We start from the raw sequence: 12,587 nt of genomic DNA on the forward strand, positions 1-12,587 counted from the left end.
TAAATGTCAGGACATTTCAACGCAAAATTAAAATTTTTTATTGAAGTGTCAAAATTTCGAAAAAGTCTTGTATACCAAACAAAGAAAAACATAAACGATTCGAATGAGCTAAAAAGACCACATAAGCTATGGAACTACTTAGCCACAGTAGCTATGCAACAGCGAATTCAGAATGACGAAATCACAATATCCATATTTAATAGTGAGGGTATGAAATGCGTCAGAAGCAAGATTAAAGAAAATGCGTTTTCCGAGCGCATAACACTTACTGTAGTTATAATTATGCTGTGGGAAGTTTTTAATTATTGGATTGCTGAAAGAGTTTATGCAGCATTGCATAGCAGAAAATACGTCATTGAGATATTAGAATCAAAATTATATCGCCATCTGTTCACATTTCCACAGAATCCTGTGTTTTTTCACGTGTGTTCATTTCATAAAATATGTTGTGTTATATACTACATTAAATTTCTATTGTAAAGATGCATACTTTACAGTATAATAATAAAATATATTAGAGCCGTAAGCTGCTCAATTTCAAAAACTTAAATTTTCCGAACGGTTTTCACAGTTTCTCTCACTTGTATGCATGCAAGTGAGAGAGACTGTGGAAACCATTCGGAAAATTTAAGTTGTAATTGAAACAGTTGTGTTATTTTGATCAAGACCACATCCAGCCTAAAGGAATACGTGGTTCTATAAAAAACATAAAATGCATTAGATTTAACATGCCGTGTTAAGTGGACCAGAAATCCTATCAAACAGTTCGATGATAACTGAAATTTGTATTTACATTCAAACTGCAAAGGGCAAACTGCAAATATGCTTCTACGATGTTTAGAATGAGGAGAATTCCAGGCATCATTTTAACAACAACACAATAAAAAGATTGTTTGTTGCCGCTAAATGTTGTTATCTTTATTATAAGAATTTCTATGTTGCCAGTGCTATGAACCATATCCTTCTAGTTGTCACTTCTTGTTCAGATCTAAAGAAATAATTCTATCGCATTAATAAATTAAACGGACAAACCTTTATGGCATAGTTTATAACTCAGTAGTACAGTAGCGAGGGATTTCTCCCAAGTAGTATATTAAATAATCCAAGGCGCTGTCGTCTGAAATGATCTATAAACGTAGATGAAAATAATGCAATAATGACACTTACCCAGGCATACCAGAACTCTCCATTTTATTAGCAAGGACAACATCTCTGCTGTAGACATCGAACTGCCACTGTCGTTGTCCCATCACGCCTGCTAAGATGGCTCCTGTGTGAACACCAACACGCATGTCTACACCCGAGTTTGTTTTTTCACGAACGGACCTATAACAAAAAGTATTTATTTACTTAAAATAATAAATTTTTTAATTTACAATTCAACTATGCCAAAAACCTTCTTAATATGAATTCAATACACACGACAGTCAATTAGAACAACAGAGTGAAATGATACTACAGTAAAACTCATCAAGTAAGCAACCACGAGTAAAGTCTGGAAGTAACCAATATTTCACAGGCTATAAATAAACATATGTATTAAACGTAACTTCTCTAAGGTAGCCATCTCCAGTGAAATTGTGAATCATCTGGAACCTAATGCGGTCGTCTTAAGGATGTTTCGCTGTATTTCCTGCTGTGAGTAAGTGGTTAATCAGTCATGCGGATATTTTTGTTGTCAGTTCGAAGGATGTTTTGTTTAAAATCTGGTAATATTATAAAAATGGTTAAACGGTTAGCTATTGCATTTAAAGAAACTATTTAGACAAAGGGAATAATGCATCGGCAGAGTACAATCGGGGATTTTCAATAAAATGTTAATGTACATTGCTTATTTTGAACGACAGTTTTCCTTCGGGAATCAATATAATTTACCATTGAGATATTTATTAAACGTCCCATCAGATTTTAATAAAAAGTAAAATCTGCTTTTCATAATAAATTTAATAAAGAAATGAGAATGCGTTAACGTTGGATTACTTTTCACGAGGACGGAAAAAAAATTCTTTCTTATTGATTCTTGTGAGCTTATGTCATACTGAAACTAGATCAGAGATAAAAAGAGGATAACTTAAAAAAAACTTCAACTATTAATTTTCGGTCTCATTCAACATATCAAAGAAATATTTTTTTATATGGAATTAAGCTTCGAAATCCTCACAATCTTGATAAAGGATTAGCTAGCTACAAAATGTATGATAAAATAATGAAGGATTCAGCGCTATTCAAACCCCTTTATGTTTTTTTTAAATAAATTTAATTCGATATTTAGATAGCATATAAAAATTAAATCAACTGGTTTTTAATAATGATTTTAGCCTATGATATAAAGTACACCTATTTTCAAATTTATCTTAGTTAACGGGTGAAATTTTAATCAATTCTCATTAGTTATTGTATTCACTTTACGTAAGACAGATTACAATAATTAGTCAATAACTATGTCGTGGGACTGGGAGAAGGACTACGTGCTCTTAACTGTATGATTGGTCTGATCACAGACTTCAAAATGTTGCCCTAAATGCAATAAATACTTATATATTGCCCAAAATTAAGAAAATTAATATGATTTATATTTAACGATGAAAAAAGTTATTTTGAATAATAAATATAAGCAAGCTTTTCATACAACAGTTAACAGTATGCTTATTACAGTAAAAATGATCTTAATTTAAAAAAAAATGAAATTAAGTTTTTAATAATTAAATGTAATTTTATTACAGGGAAAATGAAATAAATCGCTTGTGATATAACAGGAAAAAATAGCTAATTACACATTATCAAACTTGAAATTATTAAAAAACTATAATCTATTACATTTGTTAAAGTATTAATGAAACTGTTACCAGATAATTAATTAAAACTTCTAAGTGGTTAACAGTCTGAGAATTTTGAATAATCTAGCATAATAGATTCATGTTTAGTAGTTTAACGGTGCATATTCATTTCTTATTCATTTCAACACATTCTAAATTTAGATGACTTAAACTGTACACAAAGGTGAAATTACATCAATCGTCAGAAAACTGAAACTTTAATTCAAATAATGAAAACAAATTGCATCAAATTTGCAGAAGAAATTATATTTGGAGACGGAAAGAAGTAAGAAATAAATACAACTTGATCTTGCATTTGCAAGTTACTTTAGTTAACAGAATAAAATTAAATCTTAAGTTTCAAAACCTGAGATTCTACTCAATTCTGAAGAAAATTGCGTTCGTTTGTATTTTAATTCTATTTTTCGACTACGTTTTTATTTCTAGGTATTTCACAATTTCTGACAGATATTTCAGGAACAACACAGAAAGAATAATATTTTTTAAGTACAGACTGCTTGAACAGATATTTCAAGAACAACACAGAAAGAATAATATTTTCTAAATACAGGATGATTGAGCAAATTAGCTATGGTGAATTTTATTTCCTTAAATACTGATATAAGATAAGTATTTCAAATTAGTTCCACAAATTTAAAATTAGTTTCTAAAACAGATAGATTTATGAATATAGTTTCGGAACAGGGGTAAAATGCTTCTGTAAATACAAAGACTAACATTTTAGTTCGCCTCAGAAGAGAAAAATATCAAATTTGTGAAATGTTCATTATACATTAATAAATTAAAAAGATTCGATATGTTTCCGAGCAAAGTTAGCGCTGACATCAGTAATTAGTAATCTCAAGGACTAGGTTCTAGATAATAAAGAATACCGTTTTATCCAATGTGAAAATATAACTTATAAAAATCACAATTTTTGTTTTATAATTTCTTCCTAAATCTCATAAGCAACATTTTAAAGTGGCTTCAATAAGTTCATTTCACACTTTTCTATGAATGGAACATTTATGAAAGGAAAATTTAGAAAATGCATTTAATTTATTAAAGCACAATATCATTTTACTACATGTATGTTTTGCGCTGCCAAATGATACAAAATATTAGATTATATATTTACGAAATCCTCTATCTTCGAGTCCTTAAATTGTTTTCATAAAATTATTTACTTAATTTAAAGAAATTGTAGAATTGGAGGTCTATCTCTATGATAAATATTTAAGGAAGTAAAGCAAATAGCTACCTTTTTCAAATTAGACATGGAGCATTATATATCAAGCATATTTTAATTTTAGATCAGAAGTGTTTATTTTTAAGTCAAATACTTTGACTTAATAAGGAATAGAATATGAAAATTACTAATTAAAATACAAAATAATAGATGCGGAACTTAGGGAATTAGCAGGAAGATCAAATATATTTTTCAGCATCAAAATAAGCAAAAAAGTTGACATGTTTTCTTGAAAACTGTAATGATACGAAAACAACAATTTACAATGAAAATATAATTACACTTGTTATTTTACAGCTATAAAATTATGCGCTCATAGTCGCAATGTAACTATGAAATTCCGAGTGCTGGAAATATAGGTGTTTTATTTTATTTAATGTGATGAATTTCGACAGTAACAAAAATATTTTAGCGCATATCAAGAACATTTTGCATTTAACGCACAGTAAAATAAGTTTTACAATCAAAACTTTAAATTTATTCTAGGAATCGAAAGCTATTAATTATGTTTATGAATTAGAAAACTAAAAGAGCACTGATTTAAAACAAAGCGAACCTTTATATTATATCTAAAATCATACAGCTTCCTGAAATCTTTTCCACAGCATTTGAAACGAAATTAACATAATTTGCATCGATAAGAATGAGAAAAACCCCTCAAACTAAAACAATGTGAGAAATATTTAACCAAACCTACATAAGCAAGAGAAGTGTGAAACGACTAAAATCGTTAAAGTGGATCGAACGTAAACTCTGTTCAGTTGAAAAGCAAAAATGTTAAAAGCAATTATTTAAATTGCTAGATATAGAGAGTGAAAACAGTTAGATATATCTATTTAAAGCTTTACCTTCCAGTATTTTAAGTCTCCTAGGATTCGAAAGGCTTAGCGTATCACTCTAATAAACGTTTCAGATTTTGGATATCATAAGTATTATTTCGAGGCAATAATTGAATCCACTGTTCCATTCGAGGATGTGATTTAAGTAAAAAGCGAGAAACGTAAAAATTGAATTCGTGTCGCTTTTGCATAAAGTACGTGATGCTTATACAATTATTGTTGCCATCTATGCACACTAATCGATAAATTTAATCAGAAGCGGAGATTGTGTTTTATTTGAATTCAATTTTATTTTAAGAACGTGTATGAGAACTGTTATCTTAGATTTTTAGATCTTATGTTCTTATGTTATCTTAGGTTTTAGATTCACAAATCATGTAATATATTAACTATTAAGATTCTAGTTCTACCAGTCAGTTTTTAGATCCTTACCACTAATTAGGCTTTGTGACGCGAAAAAAAACCCATCATCAACACGAAAAACAGAATACTAGATTTTTAAAATTACAAACATGTCTAATGAACACGCTAATGTCTCTTCTAGTCTAGTCTATGTCTAACGAAATTAAAATAAATCTGGTAATAGGATGCATAACTTTAGTTTTAGTTATTAATGAATCGGCTATTCAAACTATGCAATTTTATTCTTGCTTTTTTTCATGATTGTGCGTGTTAAGTCATCGGGAAATGACTTTATGAATGATCATAGGAACGGTCAGAAAATACGCTTGTTATTGGAATAAGGCCTTAAGTAGCTAAGATGATTTACTCAATTCCCATTTTAATTTACACTGAAAATATACCGCTGGATGGAATCCGAGGATCTCCTACTACGCCTACTTTGATTCTAACCTTTATAGAAAATGTCTGCAGTGACAACCTATAATACCTCAATTTCGCAGAAATTCTATACAGGCACAAATGTATGTGTCTTAAGCGGGATTCACAATATAGCGAGCCCACAACCATTATGCAATACGAGATGGAAAAGATCTCTTGTTCTCCACACCGAACAGTTAAAAAGCAATAAAAACTGTCTTGTACTGTAGTAGGAAATTATTCGAAAAGCTATAAATAATTTAAAGTCGATCAAAAAAGCAATTTTAGCGTAGACTTTGAAAAAGACTCTACCGATTTTGAAAGGCGCTGAGAGACAAAGCTCCCTCTTCTTCAGAAGGAAAAAAAGTCGGTCGACATTCAAAATATAACATATCATACTAAGGTTTCCTTTTCATATAATTTGAAATTTTACACTGACGTATTTTCTTTCAGATTTCACAAACAGATTGCTCATATTTTTCATTAACACATATTGTTTAAAAGAAAGGGAATCGTAACATATACAAGAAATAAATATCAGTGCTCTGTATCAGGAAGTATCAGGATGGCACTCCTGAAAGCAGGCAAAAGACAGATTTTTAGCATAACAAATATATTTTGGAAATAAACGACCTGTCACAAATTCATCAAGGACTCAGGCATTTTTAACAGAAACAAATGACAGAAAATGTGTTATACCTTTTGAACATATAGTTAAGTAATTGTTTTGGCGAGGATTAAAACTCAGTCATGAAATCAATGTTGATGACATCTATGATTAATATTACAACCAATAAATATAATATTGATAATAAGTTTTAACAGTTTTTGTCACTGTTGATGATATCTGTGACTGATAATCTTGCGTGTAAAAGCCGTATGTTTGCTATACTTGTAGAAGACACTTATAATCATTACAATATGCTACGTTAATTATATATAATCTACGTATGACTATATGATCCATTATCATAAAGTTAGTTATTCGGCTTTTAGTTTTAGCTTAATTAACAGACATGCGTCTTAAGTAATTTTTGAGTATTACGGTAATTTAAAAACATAAATTATTGATTTATCTATTTGAAATTTATACAGAATATATAATAAAAATTTGCTTTTCTGGTGAACTTATACTTGTCAACGTAAGTTAATTAACTGAGAAAATATTTGCAAATAAGTATATATTTTCATTAGAAATGGTGAGGATGTTTTTTTTGGCTTTCAAAAGCTACTTTTTAACCCTGTTTCTAAGCAAGGTCATTCACTTAAGCGGTTTAATCTGGTTCTCGCATTGATTAATGAGGCAGCACGCAAAATGCAATAATGAAAGCACGCAAAATGAGTTCCTTTTTCGGGGGGGGGAGGTTTGGATATCGTAAAGGACGAATGAAGTTGAATTAAAATAACGCGTTATTTTAATTCAACTTCATTCGTCCTTTACGATATCCAACGTTAAGTTGAAAATTTTGTATAGTTTTGTTATTGTCGTGGGTGCTGAAAATTCTCTCTTCTTTTGGGGCAATTTCTGGAATGTGTTAAGATGCACTCTTTAAAACGGGATGCTGGTGGAACAGAACTGCCATTTTTCTCCTGATTCGACTGCCTCTCTTCTTTGTGCCACACTCGAAGGGTGTTTAGACTCGAAATTGAAATGATAAAAGTAATTTAGCAGTATCGACTGAACCCCGACAAGGAGACAATCTGAAGGAGAAATAAAGAGATGGAGAAAGTAATGCAAAAGAAAAAAGGTTAATATCGTCTTTCCTACTACTTGGGCAATGACTTGTCTACCTCGTCTTACAGGAGCATTTTCCTTACCACTCCCTGGGCATATCTACGCTACCTGTCTGATTCCAACATCACTCATACCACCAATATCTGATTTCCTTTCTTCCGATTTCCCTGGCTGGATTTTTTCTTCTAGACGATGTGCGACTTTTAAATCTTATTTCATTCTCTTAAACCCTCCTTTGATAGTTTCTGTGTGGTCTTGAACCCTAATTGCCTCCGGAACATTCTTGGATTATCTGGAGAACCAATTTTTTTATATTTAGAAAATAAGTGCAAACTTCTGATTATTCATTCACACCATACACTCCTCTTAGTGAGGAATATTTTCTTTCCTTTTCTTCCCAGCACCCACTCTCCCTGATTCCTCGTACTTCATTCGACACAATTTATTGTTACTAACACGTAAGAAAAAATGTAACAATGTAGTAATTCTTTTCTGTTGCTTTTTACAAATTATTTAATTACCTAGCTAAGTATCACTTCATCTTCCGGGAATACAACTGTATGGCAAGTGATTTTATATTTAATTGAGAATAAGCTTAACAATATAAATAACATTGGACTATTTAATTGCTAATATTTGTCTTTTTTCACGTCACCTACAGTCTTGCTAACCATGGTTGTTGCCTTCATGGTAATTGCTTTTGTATTTCTAGAACACGAAGCAATGTTAATATTTGGTACATTTCAATGAATTTAATAGCGTGTTTTAGAGGATTTCAAGAAGCGCTGCAAAACAAGTGATACCCTCACTACAAAACAATTAATTCTTTGCATCCATGATATAAGCCATTGAATTCCACATCTGGGCCATCATAATCGAAGAGAGCTACAATATCTGTGTTAGTGTTGAGAGGTTTCCGGAGGTTAGCGGGATTATCGCCTCATTTACGAGACGAAGATTAACTCTCCTGAAGACTATCTCACCAGAATTAGCGTCGTTCCTGCATAAGTACGTGACATGCCGCACAGATTTCAAAGCCCGTGCCAGTCACTTTGTCATTGGTGTGATGTATGCGTTGCAGTTGGTCATACATTTAAACAGTTCTTGTAAATATTAAACGTAATCTATTGTGTATATTCGTCATTAAAACTACTTTTCGTTTTCTATATTCTTCGTGCTTACTCCGCTTTTGCGTTTGCATTCTAACACATTTTGTATTTTGAAAACTGTCACATTTGCCATGTGTTGTCAACGCTTACAGTTGGGAACATCAGTTCTGTTACACACTGTAGGTATTAAGAAAAGCATTTTATAATTAGGTAAAATTCAACATAGGATTTACAGAATAATGCTTCAGTTTCTAAAGAACGGCAAGAAGTCGGTATTATTAGAGTTTCTGTTCTTAAAAATACAGTGCCGTCCTAACATTCTTTTAACTTTTAATTTCTTTTATAATTATTCAAAATATTCTTCAGTTGATGCCTTTCACCATCAAAATGTTTCATATTTAGTCAATGATTTTAATTCTAAATCTGTTCATCCACGAGAGATTAAAATCTTTGCCTTATAATTTATTTCTCCTTTCCTTTCCCTAATTTAACAGATTACTGCTTCCTTTTTTATTCTTTAGTTACTTTTTTATTATTTACTTACGTGATGAAATTTCAACCAAATGGCGCATATAAATTTGTTTTGAAAAAAAAAAAAAAAAAAAAAAAAAAAAAAAACTACAGTAGATTTTTCTCGAAATGCATGCCACTTTCCTATACAAGTAATACAAACTTAAGACAGTAATACAAACTTTGACAAGTTCTTTCTAGGAATACTTCGAAAAACCAAAAGCAATAGTGATTCAGAGTGCTTTTAAAATATAAAAGGATGCATTGCATTTTAGTGAAACAGCAAACTGTGCATGAAAAAACGCATTTTAATGTTCATCAAGAATTCGTTCTTGAAATTACACTTTTTAAAAATTGTTTATTGAAAAATTAGAGGCACATATTTAATACATTTGATGAAGACTAATACCCCCTCAAAAATTTTATTTTGCTAGCAAGTAATTATAAAATTCTGACATTTTTTTAACTATGACTGAAGTAACATTTTCCTTGCAATGCGATATGAAAAGAATTATGAGAAACTTCACAAATAATTTAGAGAATTATGACAAAGTAGACATGGTACATACGTATGTATTTGCATACTAAGTAGTGCGATACTCGTAGAAGTTTCATTTGGCAATTGAAGGCTTCACTACCTCCGGTATCAACTGAAAATCTAATTTTCCTTTCTAACTTAAAGCGGAAATTAAAAGGAAATGATAAGTGTCTAGCGTAGCAGCTGAAATAACTTGCAAAGAGTAGAAAGGCGTATGGAGGCAGTGAAATGAAAAGAGTAAGTTGAACTAGATATACCTCGCTACTTTTGCATAGAAATTATATTTTAATTCATTGCGTGTGCTCCCAACAAACAATACGTTAAAAAGTCTGATCTGTGGTTCTTAATTTATATGGTTGTTTTGCAGTATTTTAATATTCTTACGTGGAAAATCTAATTTCGATGCCATTTCGAGCGTGAGAGAACAAAACGATTTCAGAATAGTTGGTAGAAAGAAGATAAACAAGAAAAAGAGAATCAAACAGCAAAAATAAATGGTGTTGGTGTATTTAATTATGGCAAAGCACACGAGGGCTATCTGCCTAAGGGGAGGAATGCCTTTCGTGGAGGACTTTCTAAGGGAAACTGGCTCGTATACACGTTACACACGGGGAAAGCCACGAAGGCGCCCATGCAGCCAGCCCGTTCGCGGGATTCGAACCTCGGACCGAACTACCAGTGTTCAGCGACTTTACCGCTCGGCCGCTGGTGGGCACAAAAATAAATGTATACTATTCTTTACGTTATTTAGTTTTCACAAAAAGGTTTCCCAATTTGTATTGGTTGTCAGGTTCAGTGCGCAAAACGTCGCAAAGTCAGCTTGTGTTTTATATTAATTTTAAACATATCAATGTTCTAAAGTTATTATATACGCAACTGCAGGTATGAAGCGTAGAAACAGAAAGATTCCCGTAGCTGCAAGATCGAAAACCCTCTAAATGTGCTCTACCCGATAGATGGGTCATTTCAAACATGCTCACCGTAAAATACATAAATGTAAAAAATAAATCTATTCGATATTCGTAAAGCCAGGAACTTCTAAATTCAAAAATTAATTACTTGCCTAACGTCCAGAAAGTGAATGACTTTTTGGTTCAATAGATGTCTTAGAATAAGTAGATAAAATAAAAGTGGCGACCCACCATTACGAAAAAACTCTGGCCACTCAGGTGTTACCGCTCAAGGGTTTTTTGCATCTGGATTTTCTTATGTGGGAGTATGTAATGAAGAGTTCATAAGGAAACTGTAAAAGATTTCAAGACTAGTATATATTTCAGTTAATTCCGTGCAGAATGTTTAGAAAACTGGCCTGTAATCTTAACTTCAAATGTATCTTTTCAATTTGCTTACTCTTGTGTGTCTTATATTTGTATTCCTTTAGTGTTCTTGGAAGCTGAGCTAAAAACGAGATGATAATATCCTAGCGTTCTGGGAAGATTAAATAAGTATCTACATTGAGTGAAATTAAGTTTGTCTTACAAGCTGAGGTATCAAAGCAATTCTACAGTTTTAAATGTTTGCTCGAGAAGTTTACTTTTGAATGTTTTGGAATTAATGAGATGATTTTTAATCTTAGGTTATTTAGTCAGAAAAGGTATTCTAAATGCTTTGTATTGCCTGATTATGCATCTTCACCCTGGTAAATAACCATTTTTTAGAAACCGCATCTGTTCTGAAAATAAGTATGTGTACTTAGTTATCCTGCATATTCTCCAGATTTGTCTCCGTACGATTTTTTTTTTCCCCTAAAACTAAAGTTACCTCTCAAAGGAAAATTTCTTTTTGACGTGAAAGAGACAAAAGGAATATGATATGTATTCTTAGAGACATGCATAAATATTAACTATAAGGAACAATATCAAATGTTCTTATAGGGCTTAAGCGTTTTTCTTCTCTACTGGTTTGCAAGTTAGTAATAGTCCTCTACGAACCTATACAACAGGTCATGATTAGTTTTATTTTGTATTTACTCGATCCCTTCTGGATAGGCAAGTTATTGCATTAGAAAAGGAAGGAGCACTAACAGCATACAGATGTGTAGAAAGCACAACACAAATTATTATAATTAGGATTTAAGTTTTATTGTTTTATTCCCACACTCATGGAGTTGGTTTAATTTCTCTTCTGTATATAAATAGCCTCAATTACATATATATTAATCTTTGTAGCGCTCAGTATACAGTGTTACTATTAATTTCCTACTGCATTGGATTCATATACTTACGCACTTTACTGTAGCTCTTAATGTAATGGTTTCATATGCATACTACTGTAATATTTTGTAGAAATTTATTATTATATATCACGTATACCATTTTTCTCCTTACTGCGATTTAGAACTTTACCATAAGTCTTAAACTATCAGTACATGTTAGTAAAATGCACCTTTAGTGTTTACGTTTCTTTCTTTACTGGTAAGTATGGTAGAATTAGCTTCTTGTGAACTGGATCTTTTGTAAAACGTAATACTATTATTTAGTAATAATTAGTTCCTTTTCTGTACAAGAAGACACTATATTAGAACAGTAAGCAGCATAGTATATAGTAGGTAATATTGTTGCGTTTCTACGGGTTCTTGGATTTGGAGTGATTGACGACAACACTTGATGAAAATGGAAAACACAATTTATTAGCCACTGTTACTCAGGACAGCTCCAAAACCACGTTTACAGTCGTCAAAAAACTACGACAAGCACACTGAAACAATCAGCAACACAGCCCTCAGGCTATAACGGTGAAGATAGCTTCACTGAAAAAGTAAAGTACCAGAGTACAGCTCCAGAGTCGGTTCGGTCGTTCTCGGAACTCAACGTACTCTCCAGACTCTCCACACTACAACTCGCAATGCACTCGACGATACACTCGATAGCCTCAACGATGCACACTCTCCATGCACCAAATCGCAATACCCTGACGAGACACTAGACTGCTACTCCGCGTACAGGCAGGGTTTATATAGCTTTTGGCCTGCC

The 12,587-nt window shown here is 31.9% G+C and overlaps 1 protein-coding gene across 4 annotated transcripts in view; it reads right to left on the reverse strand.

Moving 5' to 3' along the window:
• Positions 1 to 12,587, reverse strand: part of LOC118187632 (adenylate cyclase type 3-like) — a 476,146-nt gene that overhangs the window by 99,362 nt on the left and 364,197 nt on the right. For all 4 annotated transcript variants that reach the window (XM_085823652.1, XM_085823651.1, XM_085823654.1 and 1 more), the window contains one exon: positions 1,168 to 1,326. In XM_085823652.1, coding sequence (XP_085679778.1) covers positions 1,168 to 1,326 — 159 coding nt within the window. The remainder of the gene's footprint in view (positions 1 to 1,167; positions 1,327 to 12,587) is intronic.

This window comes from Stegodyphus dumicola, chromosome 9 (assembly GCF_044657685.1).
Source record: "Stegodyphus dumicola isolate Sdum_Otavi_A_Nest chromosome 9, ASM4465768v1".
Lineage (NCBI taxonomy): Eukaryota > Metazoa > Arthropoda > Arachnida > Araneae > Eresidae > Stegodyphus > Stegodyphus dumicola.